Source organism: Haemaphysalis longicornis, unplaced genomic scaffold (genome assembly GCF_048455015.1).
Source record: "Haemaphysalis longicornis isolate Haplotype H1 unplaced genomic scaffold, Haemaphysalis longicornis Haplotype H1 scaffold_7, whole genome shotgun sequence".
Taxonomy (NCBI): Eukaryota; Metazoa; Arthropoda; class Arachnida; order Ixodida; family Ixodidae; genus Haemaphysalis; species Haemaphysalis longicornis.
The window spans coordinates 19,623,030-19,646,931 of record NW_027526422.1 but is presented as its reverse complement, the minus strand read 5'-3'; the positions used below and the strand labels follow the sequence as shown (position 1 = coordinate 19,646,931).

Sequence of the window (23,902 nt, the reverse complement as noted above, 5' to 3'; positions counted from 1 at the left end):
AACACGCTCCTGTGGCTCGGACGGAAGCAACAATAGAGCGTTCATCGAAGAAAGCGAGGGGGCTCAGGTCTGACCCTCTCAGCGCCACAACTCACGGGCGTCCCGCCATAAACAACGCAGAAAGAAACGGCGCAAGACATGACGAAGGAGGAGGCCCAAGCGGTGGCACGCGCGGAGCAGCAGACGACGGTGCCCGGAGAGAGTGAGAGGTGGTTAGAATGTACCGAAACTTTGCGCGGCTGGCAGCCACAGCAGCGCGGCGGTGGTGGCAGCAATAACTCCCCTTTCCCCTCTCGTCTTTCTTTTTTCTTCCGCTCTGCTCTGCCGCTGCTGCTGCCATGCCATCGGTGCCAGTGGCGGCGGCGGCTGCCTCCTCCACGTTCTTCTCAGGCGGCGCGCGCGCGCGCTCCGGGAGAAACGCCTGAGTGTGGGAACGCAAAGTCTGCTCGATTCTCACACGGCCGCCCGGGTCTCAAGGGCGAGGAGGCGAGCGGCGACGCCGGTGCACGCATCGTTGACCTCAAGTATAAATGCGTAGTGCGGTGGAATGGAAATCGGCTCCCCCTCCTCCGGAGGAGACCAAGAAGTAGTCGGGGTGCATGTGCAAGAACAAGAAGAAAAAAGCGGCAAGGGGGAGTGTGCGTCGGCGCGCGCGCGCGCGCACGTCGTGCTCTTCTTTTTGGTCGTCGGCGCCCCTTCCCCCTGCTCCTCCTCCACCGCGGGCCCGAAAGGCGGAACTCCTCTGGGCAGCGCTGCTGCCGCCGCCGCTGTTCGTGGCGTCGGCTGTCGGGTCGTCGGGCTGCGTGCGTGGCCGGCTGGCGCGACGCGCGAGACTCCGTTCCCACGCTCGATGCCAGCCGCCGCCTCGCCTGCCCCCCACCCTCCTCCGAGAAAAGGGGGTACGAGTAATAGGAGTCGGCCCGGGAGGGGACACGCTCGCCGCCCGAGGAGAGAGAGCCGTCGGCGCGCAGCCTACCTGCGACAGAAAGGCGCGCTCTGCATTCCGTTACCGTCGGCGCTCGGTGCCAGAGCGCCTCGCGGCTCGCGCCCCCCTCGCCGCAGCTGCCGCCGGAGGGAGTTTGTCGCCGCTGTCGTAGTGCTGTGGCGCGCTCGCTTCGAGCTGGATCTCAAAGTGACGAGCTCCAGTGCCAGGATGGTGGCCTCGCCGCCGCCGCCGCTCTTGTCGGCCGTGCCTCCGCAGCAGCAGCAGCAGCGGTACGGACTGCCGCCGGCGCCGCTGTCACCGCTGCTTCCCGCACCGTCCACTCCGACGATCATGTCCACTGCGGGCGTCCCGGCGCCCGAACGGCCCACGCCGTCCAGGGCGAGCGAAATCCGACGGGTGAGTTGCCCCTGCCGCAAAAGATTGTTACGCGCGCGCGAGATCGGCGCCCCGCCCCCTCTGTCGCCGTGACGCGCGCTCGGTCAGCTGATGACGGACATCGATCGATCGACGTGTGGCCCGATGAGCCGGCACGCGTCGTCGGCCCTATTCTTCATCTTTTACTTTTTTTTTCTTTCTTTTTCCTTCCTAGCCAGCGGGTGATTACGCCCCGTGGGCCACCGCGCGTCTCGAAAGGTCGCAATGACGTCGATTGGCGCACCCTAGTTAGCGCGGCGAAAGTGCCCACCTCTACCGCATCGAGCTAGGAATTACGACACCATACGCTTGGACGTCCTTGTATGTTTCCGTGTCGCCGAGTCTTCCCGGTTTCTTACGATTAATACTGTCATCGGTTTACGATTGCAAAAAAAAAAAAAAAAAAGTGGCATCGCCTGTACGTTGCCGCAGTAATTGCGTCAACGTGAATCAAGTCGGTGACAGTCATTACATAAACGCTAGATCGTGCCTCAAACGTTTGGCGTGATGCCCGGGAAGTTTCCCGAGGCACTAACGCAAACTCTCTGTTGCAGAAATGCAGAGAGGGAAGAAATTTATGTATAATCGCTGGATATGTTGAGGATTGTACAAGAACAGTAGTTGACTGGTATCGGATGCAGCTGGGAATCTAACGCTTCCTGAACTGTCAGTGGTAGTAAGCCTACAGTTCTTGTCATGCGTAATCCGCCCCCTTCTGGCCCTGCCATTCAGAGTATACCCCCTCACCCCTTTTTTTCCCTCGTAAGGTCAGTTTGCACTCGCCTCTGCACTGGAAACGGTTTAACTTTTTTGTATATCTGTCCTCCTTTTAAATTGCTCTTGTTCTCCTGCTAGCTCAATTGGTCTTCAGATAAAGTATACGAAACCAGGGCTGAGCTGTTTTCTTCTTGACGAGCGTCAACCCAAATGGTACCAAAAGTCACGTGACCTCAGCAGCGGGAACTGCGTGCCCTGGCGCCGTTGCTCGGCTTTGGCAACCCTGCACCTTGTCAGTCCTACATGTCTCTGTGGAATTTCTTACACGCACCCTGCACCAGCACCGTCGCAATCGAATGTTATGTTCCTAGGGCTGCTGCAGGCTCGTGCAAATACCTGTTGTCTACGCTTCGTCGCTTCACTAAACGAGAGGTTGACTCAAAAGTTAGTGCTCGTTATTATTCTGCTTCACTAAAACCAGCACCGCAAGGCATGGGCAGGCGTTTCAGATAAGCACCTTACGTGCGCTTAGGCAGAGGGACACATTACGAGTCGTCCTCATCAGCCGTTCACTCTTAAAAAAGAGGTCGGGGCATTCACTAATGGAATACTAACAAGGTACTTGTCCCAATATACACTAGGTACTTAGTAACTGGAGGTAGTAAATGTAGCACTAGGCAGGGTTACTAACTGGAGCAGGCAGTAAGCACCTCAACCTTCACTGGTAAACTCCTAGCGATAACACTGTTCTGAGCTACATGCGTTTACTAACTGGCAATGCTTAACCTAGTCATAAGCGCGACCTTAATCTAGTGTATACAGTCAAACCCGTTTATAGCGAACTGCAATATGCACTTCGATTAGTTCGATATATCCAATAGTTCGATATAGCCGAACCCGCCTATAACGAGCTGATTGTTACGAGTTCGCAATCCGCGGGAGCCCTCCCCCCTACCCAACTCCACCATACCCGCATGCAGAAACGAACACAGTAAAGTAGCCATTACCACACCCAAAGTAATCCATCTATTGCAAGTAATAACGCTACTTTCCGCCCCACTTGCCTACTTTGTAAAAAAAGCGGTGATTTTTGTTTTCACTCTTTCGTTTTGGCGGCTTCAACTAGCATAGCATTCTCTACACGAAATATTGTTTGCACCAGTTCGAGTCCGCGTCCTCCAAAATCGAAGAAGCATTCGCGGAGCACATTGACTGCCGAAAGTGCTTCATTATAAGCGTCGGACGGCTCTCACTCGCGACATCATCAGGAACATTAGCGAGCTCTTGCCACAATTCAATGCTGCTGTCTTGGTCCGGACTCGCTGACTGGGCGGGTTCCGTCGTGAGTCCTGCGCGTCGGAAACAGTTACGGAAAGTGTCGGGCGTCACGTCGTTCCGTGCGATGCGCAATGTCTCAGTGGCGGCTCTTGCTCCGTGGTCGCGGCCAATCCCCATCTCAATCGCCGCTTCGAGACCATGCATTTCGGCGGCCATTCTAGGCGCACAGAGTTCGATATATCCGATGTAAACTTCGTTATAAGGAATATGTTTCTCATGTATTTCCGTAACTGAAATATTTTTGTTCGATATATAGCATAATTCGCTCTACCCGGGTTCGTTATAGCCGGGTTTGACTGTACTACTTCGTACACTCAGTTAATTTCCTAACCATGCAGTTAGTGGCCGAGCCTACGTACCGTACCGCGGGGTAGTAATGTTCGTGAGGAGTTAATACGGCCGTTACTACCCTTTTACGACCTTTTTTATTGAAGTGTTGGATGTTTACTACACGGGGAAGGCCTCTCGTACCTTCCACACATTTCGACACGTCGTACCTCCACACACGTCGACAGCGCACCAACAAAGTCCGTTCCTTGCCCCTAAATTTTCGTGCCTCATCGGTGTCCGCCAGTAGTATCCTGGCCCCCTCGGCTTCTCGTCCTACCTCCCGGTAGCCACACGGTTGCATGTCATCCATGCGATGTCCTCTATCCGCGTTGCCTGCGCTGCCCAACTAACTCCATTACATCTGAATGAAATCCAAATGAACTCCATGCAATCAAAATTTGAAGTACATGATGCATTCTTTTTATTCCTATAAGCTGACACGTCGTAGTACTATGTCCATAGCAGCTTCGGTGGATGCAAGTTTCTTTTTCAGTTACTTCGTTTCGGTCCTATAGGCACTGAAACTGCGAATTCGTGGTGTGCATTCCTTCTCGGTGCATCATACGCTTGATTCCACGGATATTCTTTAGAACTTTGCCAGGTCCTCGGCCTATTGCTTTTTCATTGGCAGGATTTTACTGCCAATGAAATGAAAACCCTGGCAGGGTTTTTACTGCTTACGCAAGGCAAGCGGTCGTCAAGTACTTAACATCCAAGCCAAAGGGCCGTCTGAAATTACTTTTCGTTTCTTTAAATATATTCTTGATTTATCAGGTTAAGAACGTTACGTGTATGAATCTTTGCGGGAATTGCTGGAAAATTTGCTGCGCAATTATCATTGCCTCCCCTTCGCTCTGAGAGACCATTCCTACAATGATGGAGTGGTCTAAGCCTGCAGCACGCTCACACTCCCGCACACACATACACAAATTCGCACGTACTGACAGGCATGCAAAGATTTTTATACTCTATATTAAGATCCGTGATCTCCATGCTGCTTTTAGTTACAGTGCTCGAAACATGCTTCGCAGCATCATTGCCTTGCGCCGTTTCTTAGTTGCATAAGGGGGAAGGCGTGAATGACGCGTTGCGCCACCTACTGGCGGCGGGAGGAATCAAGTACAGTTGAAATGCATAAGATCGTAATCCTAGGGTTCACCCTAACGGGTGCGTCGCAAGCGCCTGTGAACTCAGATGTGTCTTGGAGCAACGCGTGTGAACTTTCCGAACAATGGGAAGCAAGTCTGGCTTTTGTAGGGGGGAAGAGGGGTGTAACTCATGGGCAAAGGGAGTTGCCCTTTATTCCTTCCAACCACACAAGCTCAACGACGTTTTCTGTCGCTCCGGCGAGAAAGAAGCAGACATTTGTGTTGAAGCATCACCAAGCGACACGCGTGCGTTTGACTGATCGAGGCGGGACTTGCTTCAAGTGCAAGCTGAGCTTTGCTCGTCGAAGGATGGAAAGGTTTCCGACGGGGTCCGCGTAAGCACGAAGCCGGTTGGAACTGGTGTGTACGAGTTAGAGACATTGTTCGCCCTCCACGTTTAGCAGTCCTTAGCGCGACCTTCGCACGTCGCCGTCTCGAGAGCACAGTGCGAGCGTTGCACATCGCACGTGGCGCGCGAACAGAGAGATGGGTAACAAATAAATTGGAAATGCTCATCAGTTGGAATTATCGAATAAATGTGCAAGCTGCTCTGCTATACACCCATCCCCTTCAAAGTCGTTTTAACTTATATAGAAGAGTGATTGCTGGGAGAGAGTTCTTTTATGAGCAAAATAAGGAGTCATGTCCAATTATTGATATTGATAGTATGTATTGGTATTAAACACCACAGTGTTATACACCGAACATTATTAAAACTCGGCTTCACTGCTATACATTAGCACATTGGTGGAAAGATATGTTTGCACGGCAATATAGCCGTTCTTATACAAATATATGAACACCTTGGCAACTTTTATTATCAGCATTTTGTTCTGCGGTGAAATTGCGACACATCAAGCGTTACGGACCGACAGGCGAGTTACATCGTTGAGTCTACATAGAAATGCTTACACGTTTAAAAAAGACGGCCCAGTAACGAACGAAACAAAGCATGGGTGATAAGAGCAGTGTGAACAATCAGAAGTGGAGCCTCGGTGAACGCGTCACTATCCTGAATACCGGGCGAACGGAAGGTATAGTCTTCAAGATTCGCGGGCAAGAAAGCGGTAACGAGCGTTCTCCAGCCTCTAATTAGTTACCGTCGCCGACCGACCTGTTGCGGTAACAGAGCTGTTCCCGATCCGTTCTCCTTCCTCGTGCGAGCTTTCTCTATCGCTTTGCTAGTCTATCTGTTGTGTGCACCAGCATAAAACTAGGCTAGAGGTCTTATCCTTATTACGTCACTCCTATGTTTGGTCTGGGCAGCATTCAACAAGTATTCTGAATTTTTCGGCTATCACTACAAAAGCGGGTGTATAATCAGCGTGTACGACCGGTTATGACCTACAGGGCGGACACACCGGGTCTTAGTAAGTATTTTTAAAGAAATCTGAGATCAGCTCGATGAGCCACGGGGAGAAAGGGGCTAGGGATGACACTTAGAGATAAGAAAACAAAAGCACGGGTCAGGGAACAAACGCCGGTGGAGGACATTCTAGTTCAAATTAAGTGTAACAAAAGGGGTTAGGTAAGTCATGTAGGTTGGATGCGGGACAACGGGCGGAGCAATCGTTTACCGTAATGGCTACCACGGGATGGTAAACGGAGTAGCGAAAGGCCTACGATTTGATGGAAAGATGAACTACGAAAGTATGGGGACAAATATTAGAAACGAAAGACACACGACAGGCGGGACTGGAAACCTTTGGTGGCAGCTGGCCTTCGTCCTGTAGTTGACACGAACCGGACGATGATGATGATGAATGATGACAACGACGACGATGAGGTCCTCTATCACTACCATGCCTCCTACCGTACCTTTGCCTTCAGGTCGTTCTGTGTTCGGTAAAATCGCGTTGCAAAATAATTCGTCAACGTTTTTAGCATTGGACAATCAGCCATAAATTGCCTGAACCAGTGCGTGCGAGCTTTCTGCTAAACAGCTTCTGCTGTGCACGCCACCAGAAATTTGTTTTCCTAAAATTTAGTCCGAAAAAAAAAAAAAAAAGAAAGTAGGGTGAGCAGGGGGATTTGTGTGGGGTTATCCGGTGCTGGTGCGGACTGTTCATTTTTCGGTAATTTATTCGGGGTTGCTTCCATCCCCCGCTAGGTATTTTTAAATAAAGCAGTGGAAAAGTATAATTGATTTCCCCTTTGTAATTCAGGGAAAAATTGCCTCCTGCCAAGAAATTTGTTTTCGTTCCTCAGCTATGGAACGGGATGTTCGGGTTCTGCGGCAATCTGCCGAACAGCAATTCTGCTGTCTGCATCCCCGTGTCAAATTTAAATCAGTATGCCACGCGGACTGACGTATAAAGGACGCTCGGGCATTCACGTAAACTATTTCGCCTTAATAAACGCAGCGACATTGGAGCAACGCAAACAATTCCTAACGGTTCAAGCGGTGTAGTATAGGAACCACAACATCGACGTTAATTTGTTCGTTGGAACCCGAGCGTACGTAAGACGTCTCGGTGCAGAATGTTTGCTCTTTTTACAGTCCTGTAAATGGCTTTGCTAAAGAACGTTCGCTTGCACCCGGACAAATCTACAGCACAAGCCCCCCTCCTATACTTTTCCGCCAGCGTGTAACAGCGGGGATTGTGTCACAGCAGCGCATGCACTTGCCACACTAGGTGCACTTGCAGTCTATGCAGCCTTATTCCGTTCTATATTCGGGTTAAACGGGATGTGTATATAAAGCGCACATACGCTTGGTTTACGTACAATCATCGTACGTACTGGTCGGCGCCCTTTCCGGAAACATCTGCGTTGTCGTGAAGTCTGCCTGCCGTTTCGCATGCACTGTTGTCGACTTGCTTTATACTTGCATTCTTTCGCTTTTTTTGCATGATTTTCAAAGCAGCCTGCCTGCTTGTATAGCAGTATATTGCCACCTGTTCAGCCTCGGGTCAGCCGTTTTGTGGGACAAAAACAAAATGTGAGGGCGTGATCTGATTTTGTTTCATTTGAGTTCTCTCGCTCTTACAATAAACAGTCGGTGGGCTGTTTTTATTTCGGTTGCGTTCAAAAATAAAGCCACTCCCTGGCGTCAGTAGTGAAGTCAAACGCGTACGCACGCACACACAAACACACGAGCACGCATACACGCAGGCACGCCGTGGTTTATTTTAATCGCCCAATAAAGGAAGCTGCGACAATAAAACAAACGCTATTTTTAAGGACGGGTTTGTTTAGGGTCATGTGGATTTTACATGCAATGGATTTAGTAACTTCTACGGGATCAGGGACCGAAGATTCAGAAATTAACTTCCGAATGACCGGTTTTGAAGGACGATGCCTGTAGTAGTAAAATGAAGTCAAGTAGTAATGAAATATAACTCATGAAAAAAAAAAAAAACGATCCTGAATCTGGCTGGTAGTAAAATATGCACGCGTCGCGGCTACCGTGACCGTGTTTTCACACATCTTCTGTAAAGTTATTGTGGAGCACACGCAAAAGAAAGAACAAATTACAGGCAGACTAAATTTCCGGTGATAACTTTTAATTAGGAAGCATTGTCTGGCTTGGGAGAATTACTCGCAGAAGTGCTTGAAATTACTTGGAGTTACTTGGTTAAATATCGCAGAGCCGTGGTTCTCAGCCATGAGTAAGCTGGGATCCTCTTTCGAACTGGCAAAAGTGATGGGAGAAGAAGCCCTAATAAACGATGTTGATTCGCGTTAAAATGTCAAACATTTTGCACTTTCAGATAAAGTCGCCCACATACTTATTCAATGCCCGCCTTTTGTGTCTGACTTTTACGCTGGTGCGTGCCATAATGTCAAGCAATTTTCTGTTGCAGCTGAGTCACTAAACCTCCATGCAACCAGTTGTATGTGTGGCTTTCCTGCGTAGCTGGCGTGTTGTGCAAAAAGCCAACCTTAAAACATGTATGTATGTATGTATGTATGTATGTATGTATGTATGTATGTATGTATGTATTGATAATTAGGAAGAGAGGAAGGTCCACCAGCAAGCGTAAATTGTCTCGCCTAGGGGCGGACACCAGAACGCCTGCTAGTGTAGGGGAGGTGGGATGCGAAGGAAAGAGTACATAGGAATAGATGATAGGAGGAGAGAAGGCTAACATAGAACATATATAAAACACATATGGAGAGTTAACATGAAGCATATAAAAACACATATGGAGGGTTAACATGAAGCATATAAAAACACATGGGTAAGTTAACATGGATCATTTTGAAACGCATCAGGATGAACAAGAAACAAAATATAAAGAAAAAAAATGCGAACTAGCTGTCCTAGGAGAAGACGCGCGAGCACTGCGACGGCGGGAAAATTGAATTGCATTGAACAAACCTCTTTAATTCACCAAGAGAAGAGTGATACAGAGAGTGGGAGAGCGAGCGAAGGACGGCGCCACAGGTTCCCACACGGAGAATCACTGCGCTGCACTTCCGACACCTTTCGCGTTGAGTGGAACTGCTTTAACTTTTTTTCTTGAGATTGCGGTAATCGCGAATAATGAGTGCGCATGCGCAGTATACATATCTCGAGCGCGATAGACAAGCACCTGTGCTGGGCGAAGTGTGCCGGAGCCTGTAATCCAGGGTTAGGTAGCGCCACTGCTTTAAAGGGGCCATGAAGACAAAATATAAGTTGGGCTCATTAAAGCCTGCTGTGTCCCGATAACAATAACGCCAATGTTATCGCAAACTTCGTCAGCGCTGAGGAACCTGGACTCTCGGCGGCCATTTTCGGAGGGTAAGATTCTGTGCCACTGGCCTTCTCAGTCATCCGCTCAGAAGGCGACTAAGGAACTATTACGTTTTCTACGGGCGACGAACTTGAACACTAGGCTATAGACTGAGAGCTTCCAGTGTCAATCACTGTCAGTGCCTCAGTGCTGGGCATACGTGTCTGGTCCAACTTTTCGTCTTTTTTTCCTCTCTCTTTTTTGCCCATTTCCCCTTTCCCACGTGCAGGATAGCAAACTAGGCTCTAGCCAGGTCAACTTTCCTGCCTTTCTTCTACATTCTTCCTTCCTTCCTTCCAACAAACGGAGATATTAAAGAAAACTTGTGCTGTCAGGAAACTCTCCTATGACGTCAGAGAATCTTGCTTGTTCGATTGACGGCGGCCGACCGAGAAGCGTGACTGGGCGATTGTAGGGGGGCCTGCCGATCCTTGAGATTGTATTACTTTAAAGGGACCATGAAACACTTTCGATAAGCGCTTTTACCATTTCCTTCGCGTCTGGAACCGCTGCGAAAGCTATATTTACCGTTTCTGCTTTGCTTTTGTGGCTTTTTTTTTAATTTGCTATCGAAAAGCGTTCATTATTGCAACTGAAGGAAAACCGGCCAACAGCCGCTCCATATCCTTAGTGACGTAATTCGAGCCGTCGAAGAACGTCTAAGCCGGGACAGAGAGAAAAGTCTTCTGAGCGAGTTTCCAAGTTATCTGATGGGCATAGAGCAGTAATTTTTGGCTCAGGTACTTTGCGACCCCCTAATCTAAGTACTGGGTGTATTGGGTGACTACGTTCTGCAAGCATTTAGGATTTAAAAAAAAGTTGAAAAAAAAGTGTTGCAGGGTTCCTTTAATGCTAACGTACAGTTTACACACTGATAATTAGGTTTTACTGATGACCCAAAGTACGTTACTTCTGCCCATATCGCGTCACTGTAGCCCGAAATTTGAAAATGTTGCAGTATTTTCGGGGTTTTTTTTATTAAACAAAAATCTTTCGTGGATGGATTGGGGTTGGCTGAGGTACTTGAGGCCAGTTCTTCTTAATTAAACGAAGTTGCAGTTTGTTTTCATGGCCCCTCTAAAGTGGCTGCGCTCTGCAAAATATGGTGCTTAAAGGAGTACTTACTACGTTCTGGATGGTTTGATTGATGGATTGATTTATTGATTGATTGATCGATTGATTGATCGATTGTAGGGGTTTAACGCCCAGTCGCAACGCAGGCGATAAGGCGCGCCGTAGTGGAGGGCTCCGGATTAATTTGACCACCTGGGGATCTTTAACGTGCGCCGAAATCTCGTACGCGCGGCGTTTTTGCTTTTCGCCTCCATCAGAAAAGCGGCTGCCGCGGCCGGAAATCGAACCCGCGTCCTCGTGCTCAGCTGCGCAACGTCTTAGCCACTCAACCACCGTGGTGGGTAACGGGGTACATGTGGCCGTCATACTTCAGTAAAGTACTGCTTACATAGCTCCCGGTAAAACATCTTCCCAGAAATGCATTTTTGTATAGTTGCTAAGCGGGCTTCAAAAGGTCTCGAATGTTCAGCAGAGCGGATGGAAACCATGCTTTACGCGTTGGTAGGCGATTCTCGGAATTTGCGTGCCTTTTTTTTCCCTTACAAATGGCAACTCCAACGCAAGTTTTGAGTGAACACTTTTTTCATGTATGCTGTCGATGTGGCTTAAGGATTCATAGTTGATTGGTAATACGGAGGCTAACGGTCTTTATGAACAGTTTACGACGTCAATGCAACTGCAGCGCGCTGCTTCTAAACCGGTTTTGAGGTATTGCTTTGTAGCCTGCGGAAGGAATTGTCAAGGAATGTATACTGCCGCTCCGCACACGCACGGTTCTGATTTAGCTCGTTTTGTGTGGAGGCGTATCGCGACCTAGGTAGCAAAAGAATGGTCCGGATTAATACTGTGCTGTGCTGTCTGTACAAGCGTTCAATTTTTCCAGCGATTGCCATGTATACAAAACGGCGATTGCGCACTTTCTCAACTGGGGTTTTTAGGTCCGAAGCCACACTTGGGATATCAGTGAGGCGCGCAGTAGCGAAGTGCTGCAGATTAATTTTAGACCACCAGCAGGGATCTGAAGTCCACCAAAATTTCGTACACGCGGGTGTTTTTTGTTTCGCGCCTTCGTCAGAAAATTTAGTGCCATTTTACTCTAAAGTTGGATGACCAGCGGAGCTGTTATGGGGTCATTGCATTGCCATAAACACCTGCTCAAACTGCGCCGTCGCGACGGTTCAGCGTTCAGGAATATTCAGTTTCATTTTCAGTTTATTAGTGATTCCAAAAAAGTTGTACACTAATAATATTATACAGAAGAGGGTCCTAAAGTTAAAAACTGTAACGGGGCCCTCGATAAATACTAACAAACAATGAGTTATATCAAGCAAACAAGCTACACGTAATACGAGTGAATGACAATCAATTTACAATATCTTGGGATGAGTAATCAATACTAGCTTAGTGACACAACAGGCAACAAAAAGCCACGCAAAGAAAGGAGTAAAAAAAAGAGACAAAAGGAAAATAACATTTCTAGTTGAAAGCGGACGTTGTAAATCAAAATACAGTTATGTGGATTATACAACCAGAATTTTGTTGTAAGTAGGCTTCACTTTGCAGCATAGCATGTGGGAGAGCCAGCTTACAGAGGCCAAAATTACATTGCTGAATGAATGAATTTATTGACAAGGGAAAGGAAAGGAAAGACCACCATCAGGCGTAAATTGTCACACCTAGGGGTGGACACCGGAACGCCTGCTGGTGTGGGAGTTGGGGGGGCAGGGGTGAAATATTCATAGAGAGGAGAGACAGAGGATAGCAGTGACATATTTACAGAAGACCGGGAAGAGAGGGACATATACATTGATCTCTTTTAAATCGGTTTCACTTATGAACACAAATGCATTGCGGGGGAAACATTTTTTTTTTGGGGGGGGGGGGGGGGGCAAAATAGGCTATCTTATATCAAAATATAATGCGCTAGGGATGAACAGGTGGCCGAAGGTAGAAGGTGCGCCCAAGTGAGGATGAGTAAAAAGGCTTCGCTGTGCGACTTCTGATGTGGGAAAGCTAGCTTAGAGAGACCAAAATTACCTGGTCTTCTTCAAATCGGCTTCACTTCTAAACACAAGTGTATTGTTGGGAAGACATCCCTTGGAAGACATCCCTTGGAAGTGGATTGTTGTGAAGACACAACGACAACACACTTTCAGAAAATAAGAAGGAAGTAACAAAATCGAATGGCGAAAAGTACATGGAAGGTGGCCTCAGTGGCTAAGGCGTTGTGCTGCTGAGCACGAGGACGCGGGTTCGATTCCCGGACGCTACGGCCGCTTTTCTGATGGAGGCGAAAAGCAAAAAAGCCCGTGTGTTCGTGATTTCAGAGCACGTTCCCCAGGTGGTCCCCAGGTGGTCAAAGTTAATACGGAGGCCTGCACTACGGCGCACCTCATCGCCTGCGTTGCTTCGGCGCGTTAAAACCTACAATTAAATCAAAATCAAACGTGAAAGGTGGCCTAGTCGAGAAGCAATGCTCGCGCTGCATCGCAACTCCCGCGTGAAACTCCGTGTCGCTGCACGGCAAGGCAATGGGCGCTGCATGCGGCGGCGTCGACGGGACGAGTCGTGCGTGCAGTGGGCGCGTGCTTGAATGAAAGCACGTCATTCCTACTCTGTGGCGGCGGGGGTCGGGCGGCTCGTTGACCCTCCGATGGATGACGATGCGGCGATCGAGCGGTCATGGAACTGGGGAGGGCGCCCCCTCTATCGCTGCCGATCTCGAGTCGGAGCGCGTACTCGCTAATAAGTGGCCAGCGCCCGTCGAACAGGCGTCCGAGGCGCCGCCGTGTCGGCGCCGTTATATTTATGCGCTGTTGCGGACGGCGGAGCGCGAGGTGCTGCTAGGTTCAAGGAGGCGATGGTTCAAGGAGCGGGGAAACAACACGAACCAGACATGTGCGCTAGAAACAAACACCCCCTAGGTTAAAAAAGGCCAGGCGGCTGCGACCCTGTTCTTTTTGTCAGACTGTCGACCGCCTCACATTTATATTTTCCTCCCCTTCCTCCCTTCTGATTTCACTCCAACAATGCAGAAGTTGGAATTTGAAGTTTTGCGTCGCTGACGTCGATGCAGTTTTCGGGCCTTTTTTTGTCGACCCCCGCAGGAGTGCGCGGAGAGTGTAACAGCCGCATTAGGTGAAGCTTTCTGGTAGTCTGGCGGCCGCATGTCAGCTGGGGCAGCGAATTCTCCACTTTTTCCAATGTTATTGTGAGTTCATGACCCGAAGGATCCAGTTCGTACGGGAGACGAAGAATATCATTATGGCAAAAAAAAAAAAAAACAATATACGCTTGATCCCCGCAGAAGCTTCGCCTATTCCGGTTTGACAAAAGAAGAAAAGAAAAAAGAAATTAACGAGAGCAATCGTCTGTTAGGATCGGCAAAACCTTTGCCTAACAATTACAACATACCGTTGGTTACATTGCATATAACTTATGACTTAAACCTAACGTGAAAGCATAAGCCGAGCAAGTGCAGTTCACCGCAACGTACTGCGTGCTCAGGAAATGCTAAGATGGGGCCTATCGTCTGTACGCTGTCATTTATGAGCGCGCCGAGTAAAAAAACAACACTGAAAGAAAAGATAACACAACAGACATGCGCAATACGTCCACCCTGGTCCTGTGCGTTTCTTCTCCGCTATCCTGTCTTCCGTATCCTATACATACTACACAGCTCAGCCGAGTGTGAAACTGTACTGAATGTCCGTTGAGGAAGCAGTTAGTCGCAACTGGTGTGTTTCCCGTAGCAAAATCAAACGCGGGTACCAATAACCGGATGGTCCGTCCACAAAGTGGTGCTTGTTGAAGAAGATGGTAGCGATACCCTTGTGAGCCGATCGCTTTTATTTGCCGGCTGCTTACTGAAATACCATTGCCGAGACCGCTTTCAAAACATATTTCTGCACGGGGACACAAAGTGTAACACGCATGCGCGGTCGTCGGTAGGTGTTTCAACGGTACTTACTCGTTACTCGCTCGCGCACAGGAGAAACACTGGAATTGTGTTACTGGGCTGGAACGCAGTACAGTCGAACCTCGTTGTAACGAGGTGGTATCAGGACAGCAAATTAGTTCGTTATATCCGACATTCGTTGTAACAGTATAGGTAAAAATCTCCTCTAACAAATCGAAAATCTGGCTCCCGCAAAAATACTTAATTAATACAAAATGCCTTTTTAGGCTTCGAATCCACTATAAAACAGGGTAACCCTTACCTTTCTCCTTGTTGCATTTCAACCTCAGTGAACCGTAACATGAGTACGTGAAATTACAATAGAACAAAGTTCACTTGGCAAAACAGGCCTGCGTTCTTATTTATTTATGTGATCTTCGTCAGGTGGATACTCACAGCACTGAGCAGGATGAAGTTTTCCGCAGTGTTCATGAGCAAAAGGGCCTTTATACTCCTGCACTTTCGGACGACGCGGGGTTTTTGTTTTTTTCATGCAGCTTTTCATACTCCTGGTCAAATATTTCTTCGTTTTATCCGATAGCGCGCACGGCTCCTCACGGTTTCAATTTCGTTATGAGAGAATAAGTGTCATTGAAATAAAGAGTGACCAACCAAAGTTCGTATTTAGTTCGCTGTAGCCGATAATTCGCTATATCAGTGTTCGCTGTAACGAGGTTCAACTGTATACGGGTTTGGCAGAGTCTCTTCAGCCTGCGCACCGATGGGGAACTCTTTTTCCGAATTGCCGTTTACGCAGGCCACATGGCTCGCTTTTCCGAACATTTGGCCATGTATTTAGGCCGTCCGTAGCGGTGCTCGAAATGCCGTTTACAGAGAGACCGCGTGTGCTTAATATATGGCAATAAGAATAGATTGGCGGAGCAGAGAGAAGGTATTCTTTCAGACGTGTGCACACGGAAAGCTGCCACAGTGAAGGAAAAGCTCTACGGGAAAGCTGGTCTTGGAAGGTTTAAAGCAAAACTTACATGGAAAATGAAATGCGATCACGAAAATATGAACCAGAACTCGCAAATAGCGAGGTTTTTTTCTATGCACGTCAAATTGACGCGCGTGTTAATTGCAGTAACAAAGTTTGGAAATCTGGCTTTCCAAATATACCACTAGCGCACCATTATTTCGCCTACACAAACCGGTTCATATTTTCGTGTTCACATATCACTTGTCCCGTGGCTGTAGGTGCGTGCATCCCTGGCGGACTTAAAGAAGAAACTGAAAGACTGTATACAGCACCGTCTTCCTCCTCCTAATTCGTGTTTATGCCTTTTTGTGTGCTGGTCGTTTATTAATCTCCACCGCCAGTGGGGTAGACAAATATTTTTCGGGGGTGTTTTATACCGATAAAAAGAAAGCCTGCGCCTAAACAAGACATTAGTCGTTCTTGTTTTCATCACAGTCCTTTTAATCTTCGTTTTTACATTTTGATATATCGATGTGGTGTGTAAATAGTAAGGGCGAAAAAAGGTCGAAAGAGGGGATGTGGGGTTGTAGCGCTCTGAAAGTTTCGGAGGCTGTCCTGACACCGAAACACCCGCCCGTGTCCACGGCTCGCGCAACGGTCGATCTTCTTGCGCGCACATCCTCTGACAAAGTTCCTCTGGTGCTTTAAGCTTCACAATTCCCAAACATTTTCCCTCTTCGCGCGAGTCCAGACGCATTTTGTCGCTAAAATAGACATGGGTAGGCTCGATGCGCCACTGTTTCGGTGGAGAGTGTTTTTTTTTTATGGGAGAGATGCCCTGTAGAGCTCCCAAATAAATTAAAACTAGTTATTTATCCGGTCGTGAATTAAGTGACATAAAAAGTAAGAGGCGAGCCTAAAGAAAATGACAATCTCAAAGCACTAACTTTCGCGGTTCGATGCCGTCAGCCTAAACCCATTGCCGTAGGAGTAATCAAACACGAGATCTTAAATACTCGTCTTCGTGTTGACTTCTGCTCTGTATTCGACTTCAATGTACTCCACTCATGCTGTAAAGTCTGTCTATATGCAATTTATTCGTTTTCCTGGCCCGCCTCTGGCTGTGTTTATCTTTATTAGATCGCAGCACTTAAAACCGGAGAAACTCCAATTGCTCTTATCAGAAATCACATGTACAGCTTGTTGTGCTGCAACGCTGCGTGGCCGCAGCTGAGGCCTTTAGTTTATTTTCTTATCGCCCCATCAGAAAGTCGCTGAGAGCAACCACCGTTGGCTTACTGAGTGCGTTCTAACATCTTGAACGACGTGTTGTAGTGAGCCTTGAATCTTACCCTATCCCATGTAGAGGAACCGTGCTGACAAGATCTGCTTTGAAGCCAAATAAGAGGGAGATTAAGAGACAACTGAGAGGAACTTTTTGATATAGCTGCAACCAGGGACTGTGGGGTACATGTAGAGAGCATGTCTATCTTGGCGTTGGTCTTGTTAATGCCGAAGGAGATGGGGAAGACTAGAGCAAGAAAGGGCGCGTCTAGTGTGAGGAAATTCAGGATAACTGCTCAGCGCTCCAGGTTATCAGGCGAGTTTGGTTATCCAGTGGTTATCATCGGTTGTACAATGATTATGAGATGCGCGCTGAAGCAGGTGTGTTTAATCATTGCTGCAGATAGCAATAACTATACGACAATATTTTAACACGAAAGTGTTTTATTCCGAGATACACAAACATTTGAATGACGTCGTATCCGTCACGGAAATGACGCCAGTACAACCAAGCAAGCGGCCTATAAAGGGTGCACCCCTGCACACAGGGTCTTCTTGCGGGGAAGCAACCTTTAGTGTTAGCGAGTACGTTCTACTTAGGGTTGTTCGTTTTCGGGTTTTATATTTTAACACGAAAGTGTTTTATGCCGGGATACATCAATATTTCTCTGATCCGTCACGGAAATGACGGCAGTACACCTTTGCTGAAGCGACCCGCCAGCAGGACGTCGCTCGGCAAGCACTTCCACAAGACAGCCGCCGACCCGCAAATCATGCTCAGCTGCAGATATCGCTCCACATTTCACTTTCGTGTTTTACCGATTCCTATGACAGAGGAATCAACCACATTTTTTTAGGGATTAGAGAAATCAACGTGACTTTTTTCCCCAAATCGTTTGCGCAGGCAACCAAGCCGATCATGGAGAAGCGACGGCGTGCAAGGATCAACCAGTGCCTGACGGAGCTCAAGGCGCTCATCTTGGACGCACTTAACAAAGATGTGAGTGTCACGCGCTGTCGTCCCGACGAATAAACTTGTGCATGTGAAGTTCTGTTATCGGGCAGGCATTTCTGGGGAGACTGCCACATCCAGTCAGCATGGTCAGAGTTATGACGTACAAGCACCACTTTCCACCTTTGCTTCTTAAATGTCATTTTTTTTTCTCACAGTCACCCAAAATTTCAGACGCAACCTCTTCCGACTTCTTCCTCTTCCCCTGTTATTTAGACTGGGAAATTAGAATTTTTTCTCCGAGGATTCCCTTATTTTTGGTCTTGACTGGGGTGTTGTGTTATAAATTTAAAGCAGTTTTCATAACGCCCACTGTACATGAGGTTCAATAGTTCTCGTAGGGTGCCTTCGCAGCGTACTTCACCCCTTTCCTGAAATAAACTATTTCTCGTTCTCGTTCGTGAGCGGTTCATCAACTTCGCTGCAATGTTAGTGACGTATGCGCCACGATTTTTAAAGCCCATTGCGTCACCACGAGTATGCCTTATCTTATCGCCAACTTGCGGTTCTGTTTCTTCGCAGCCGTCCCGGCATTCGAAACTGGAGAAAGCCGACATCTTGGAGATGACTGTGCGTCACTTACAGAACGTACAGCGCCACCAAGTGGCAGGTGGGTTCCTTTTGTAACACTGCGCGCGCCGGGCGTCATTTCTGTACGCGCAGATTGGACCCCATTCCGCTTTTCTTCTATAATCCGCTGGTTGCAATTCAGGGAATTCGTCTATCGTGCGTCACACTTAGCGGGTGCGGTTAAGCTCCCAGGCCTAGTTTGCTCGATGACCGCGTCAACACATTTATTCATCGAGACCTTTCAATGCGTTGCGAATGTACAATATTTATCAGGTTTCAAACCGACCTTCAAATGGTAGTTGAATCCTAATGAAGGTTAAAATTATAAATGTGTTGACGCGGTCATCGAGGAAACTAGGCCTCTACAGTTGATTCGATAACTGCACGCGCGTTTTTTTAGAAATAGGATTGACGATATTTTTTGAAAGCGCTTCAGTAAACCTGACGACGGAGAACTAACGTAAGCGCCACCTTTTATCTCCCAACAACAGCCGCGCTCTCCACGGACCCGGTGGTGATGAACAAGTTCCGCGCGGGCTTCGCCGAGTGCGCGACCGAAGTGAGCCGTTATGTGACCCGACTCGAGGGCGTCGAGCCGTCTCTGCGCCAGCGGCTCGTGGGCCACTTGACGTCGTGCGTGAACGGGCTCAACGGAGGCTCCGTGAGCGGACCCAACTCTCCGCTGGGCGGCGTGGGTCCGGGCCTGCTCATCTCGCCGCTCAGCGTCCAGATACCCACGCTGGCGGACCTGCACGGACCTTCGGGCCACCTGGCGGGAGGAACCGGAGGCGGCGGCGGACGCCTGCAGCTCGGAGGCCTGCCGCTCATCCCCAGCAGGCTCCCCAACGGCGACCTGGCCTTCGTCCTGCCAGCGGTCGCCACAGCGCCGCCGGCCACCGGCAACAACAACGCCGCCGCGCCTTCCAACCCCGCCGCGCCGGGGCCCTGCTGGGGCCCCCCGACGCCGACCAACACGTCCACGCCGACGTCGCCGCACCCGCCGAGGTCGCCGAGCCCCGCCAGCAGCTTCGGCGGCAGCCCGCTGTGCAGCCCGGGTGGGAGCGACATCGGCAGCGAGGACGCGTCTTCGTCGGACGCCATGCTCATGCTCCAGCGGTCGCCGTCTTGCTTCTCCCCACAACCGCCCTCCGAGGAGCTGGCCGCGCTGCCCCGCCACAGGCCGCCCTTCTTCCGCGAGGTCCTGCACGGCCTGGAGGCCGCCACGCAGCGCCGGGAGCCGCACGAACAGCGAGAGGAGGACGAAGACGAGGACCAGAGCGGAGGCGGCGATGACAGCGTCTGGAGGCCGTGGTAGCTGCCCGCTGGTGGTGCTCGTACGAGCGAGAACGACTTCTGGATGTGCGCGAACTGAGTGACTGAATGCGGTGATCGAAACGTGTGGCTGCAATGGAGGGGCTGCTGTACAGATGTCAGGCTCATCGCCGGTGAGATTACGTAACTCGCGCGGATAAAGGTGCGATAAAATATAGTGTGGACGTAGTGAAATCAACGCTTGGTACAATGAACCAATGGAAAAGTTAAAATTTCGCGGTGGCGTATTAAGTTGGCAAGACTTTTCCTCGCTTAAACTTGAAATCTTAGTAAGCTTCGGATTATCGATTTGGTGCGACACTAGGTAACTGCCATTGGGAAATAGTGTCACTTCCGCTTAAGCCAGCCCATGAAGCACATCGGAGCTTCCCCTTATTTCTTCCACTGTCGATGGACAGCAGAAACCGGAGATGACTCGACACATTTTGGAATTGGAACACATATCAATTTTTTGGCGACGTTTTGTACCATGGCCTTTCGGGCTGTAAGTGTTTTTATACAGCGCTATGCAATCTTGGACATCTTATTAACGAATTCTTGTATCAAAGTGCTTGCCGCACCCGAATTGGGGGAGGTTTATTTGTCCCGTTCCTGCTGAGGTGGACGTGTGCCGCGACAGTGTTCCAACCGTTAAATGATAGTGATCTGAGTGGAAAAGGGAATAGGCCTAGGATAATAATTGCAGTTTGTTGACCAAGTTCGCATCGTTTGGTTACTGTTACGGCTTAGGTTTTATAGAGCAATACGCCTGTTGATAGACCCATTTTGATCACCCCTCCGGACAGTCATTGCTGTAGCAGGTTTCGGATGGGACGTTTTGTATTATATGTATGCATTGTGTTGTGTGCTGTTCCATTTTGTTTCGCGATTTTTTTGTCATGGTTACGGTCGATTGTATTAAGTGTGGTGGTTGACTGCGTCCCAGGGCGACATTTAATTAGTTGTTTTAATCATTAGATTCTGCCACAGCACCCTGGTTCGACTTGCATGCTATGGGGCTATTCCTTGGGCAAGTCGGACTTTTATTCTTGCTTTATTTTGTGCATAGATGTTGCGGCAAACACCAAACAGTGCCTTACTGCTGTACATATCATCCATTCTTTTTGCAAGCCCGGTTGTTTGCTTTTTTAAAGGCTGATTACGCTGTTTATCGCTGCGTTATTCCCAGAGCGCAATTCCGAGTTTCATCCATTTCAAAAGCTTCCTTTTCAAGCCATGACCGTAGTCTCTGTTGTGGGCCCTCTGACGTGTACGCAGAAACATGTTGCGTCACATCTGTGCCCTCCGCCTTCAGCCAATCAAGGCGCGATCAAAATTCACGCTTTTGAAGCGGACATAACTCGGAATTACGCCCTTGGTCACTATGTCTTCCAGTGTTCGAAGGCTCATGTTTTTACTGGAATGGAGTATACATGGTGTCACGTGATGTTCCGGTGTCGCTTCTTAGCGTTATGGCCTGCTGCCGGACGTGTAATAATGTTTATTCCGGTGGACAGTGTTTCCATGTACATAGCCTTTTGTGTCCTTCATTTACGAGAATAAGTGATTTGCCTGTTCTGATGCAGATGTGGTTACAGTGAGCGTATACGTCTGTGAAAAAAATATTACAATTGAGTAAATTTCTGCTTAAGCCACGCCAGACCGCAGGCAAGTCAATCTCGCGGCTGCAAGTTGTATTTTCTACTTTCATCCGATGCTCATACTTCTGCATCTTGTGCTGAAAAACGACATACGTCTTCTTCCATTAGCAGTAAGTACTACTAACCTTTCCAGTCTCACTACGTAATTCCCAAACGCAAGGAAGCGTGTATCTTATGCCGATGTGTTTAGATATGAAATTTACGTTGTCAAAACCTACACATTAATTTGGACGTTCCAGTGATGTTCATGCTTTGTGCCGCATTCGAAGGAGCGTTGTAGTGTCTGACCATGGTCTTTGGTTCGAGAGTGTGGCGTCACGCCTTAACGCATGCAATGACTGCGAACTGTACATACCATTACCTCATTTCAAGTTTACTGGGGCCGAGTCCAGTAACTTGATGCACTGTACATTGTTTTTCAGCTGGGACCAACCTCGTTTATGTTGATGTTGATGAGAGACCTGCGAAGGTCGTGTGCCTTTTGCTCGGTGCCTTGATCTCGAAATAGTATTAATTAGAAGAAACTGCTTCTCGCTCAAGTGCCAATTAAAAAAAAACTTCAAAGTTTTTTTGTGTGAAAACATGTCTCCGTGCGTGCTTCTTCCTCAAACTCAGAGGTAACATTGTGAGATAGAGCGACAGTTTAGTGGAAGCCTCCACCTCCTGATAGGCATCGTAGAGCCTGTAGGCTGACTTTTATGGGATTAACTATGGGCCCATGAGTGAATATTTGCTGACAAATCTGACTTATTCGGGATTCTGGTGCACACTGGTGTTCTTTTCTATTCCACCAGAAAGTGCTTCACCAAAGTGTCATCTTCCGGGCCCAGCACTGCTAACGACGTCGTTCTCAACGTCTACTAAAAAAATAGGTCGCAACTGAGGAGGAGGCTGTTCTCGAATACCGTTAACCTATGAAAAAAAGAAAAAAAACTTCAACGATTTAAAACTTGCTACCAATAATAGTACGCAACCACTGTAGATGATGTAAAGGCGTATGTAAAAGCACATCATATGTTCTCAGTTTTATAGTGGGCCGCGGAAACCAAGCTTGCGAATTCTGTCATCATAAGCTTGTTGACATTGCTCTGTTTTTCTTCCCTTTTTGTGTGTGTGTGTCCAGCATTCCCGTCTGAAACTACATGCGACAAACGGCATGATCAATTTTTTTCTTCTAGCTAACAAACTTATAGCAACTGAGCTTATCGTAAGGCAAAGTTGAATTATTGAAGTTGAGACAAAACATTGATGTAAAGAGTGAAAAAATCCCGGGTCATCTCCACTAACGTGAAACCTGGGGAGGGGCGAAGCATGCAGTGTATAAGTGTATTCTTGGCGCCTCGGCGTTTTTGCCAACGGACATGAAACCGTTGGGGATAGAGGTATACAGCTTTTCTGCAAAAGTCTCGTGTCTTCGAAGCACGAAGCGTTCTAGCGCGAGACGTAAACGAGTGTCCCGGTGTTTTTTTAGTGCGTGTTACGACGCGTTCCAGCGCGAGGCGTAAACGAGTGCCTCAGTGTTTTAGTACCGTGACTACATGAGACGGCGCTTACGACGACGACATGAGACGTCAACAGTCCCAGCCCCTAAGAAAATACCAGTTGCTTGGCAGAAGGAGCGTTCAGGGGGAGGTAGAGTACACGGCTGATCTCTGGTGTATCTTTTCCCTTTCCCAAAAATTTTAAATAGGTCATCGCGATTTTTCATTTTTCGGTCGTCCTGCAATGCTGTAATTCCAATCTCCGCTTCCTGAACCGTTGAATAACAAGCCTTAACTAATTACTTAATTAAATATAAAAGCAACCACGGCTGGTATCTCTTGGAAAAGAGTGTAAAAAATTCCCCGCATTTCCCTGAGGGGAAGAATGTGAAAGTGCGAATGCACGAGTTGAATTTGCGCGGTTCGGTAATGTTCGCGAAAGAGAGATCACACACACACACAACAACTACAAAGAAAGAAAGATGCATTTAAGCGGGTGCATTAGCCCTTCTCACGCCCGATTCCTGGCCAATCCCCCACGTGGGTATGTGCCATGTCAGCGGCCAGGCAGCGCGCGCCCATCTCCCCCCGTTGCCAAGGAAGACGAGGAGATTCCTGGCCAATCCCCCACGTGGTTATGTGATGCGGACATCGCCGGTGGACGCAGGTTCAGGGTCGCTTAAGAAGTGCATTGCACTTAAAACACGGGATATCAGGCGGAACAAAGTTCAGGTTGGGATACTTGACGACGTACGTACGGATCAATTTGGTGCCCTAGCCAAACACACAACATTCTACGAAATACGCGAGAGGTCCTAGAATATCTAGTTTCCTTCAAGGGTAGCGCGGCGCATTGCCTTGTCACATTTTCCTACTGAACGTCCTGCACGCAGCTCATTTCTATGTCCCGTTTAAAAAGAAAACTTCCACGGGCTGCTGGCCCCATCCAGCAGTGAAAGAAGCGAAGGTGGCGCAGGCATCCACGACCTCGGGAGTCGGGACAACCTCCTCTTGCAAC

The 23,902-nt window shown here is 48.6% G+C and overlaps 1 protein-coding gene across 1 annotated transcript; it reads left to right on the top strand.

Moving 5' to 3' along the window:
- Nucleotides 1-237: 237 nt before the first annotated feature.
- On the top strand, nt 238-21,984 carry LOC144144680 (uncharacterized). The gene is made up of 4 exons (XM_077676207.1): nt 238-1,342; nt 17,754-17,849; nt 18,384-18,471; nt 18,923-21,984. The coding sequence occupies exons 1-4, from the start codon at nt 548-550 to the stop codon at nt 19,744-19,746; spliced, it is 1,803 nt and encodes a 600-aa protein (XP_077532333.1). The 5' UTR covers nt 238-547; the 3' UTR covers nt 19,747-21,984.
- The last annotated feature ends 1,918 nt before the right edge of the window (nt 21,985-23,902 follow it).

Excerpts from the sequence above, each read along its gene's own strand:
- LOC144144680 (XM_077676207.1), top strand. The coding sequence starts at position 548 with ATGGAAATCGGCTCCCCCTCCTCCGGAGGAGACCAAGAAGTAGTCGGG. Across the intron at positions 17,850-18,383 it reads TGGACGCACTTAACAAAGAT|CCGTCCCGGCATTCGAAACT; the intron begins GTGAGTGTCACG and ends GTTTCTTCGCAG. Across the intron at positions 18,472-18,922 it reads ACAGCGCCACCAAGTGGCAG|CCGCGCTCTCCACGGACCCG; the intron begins GTGGGTTCCTTT and ends TCCCAACAACAG.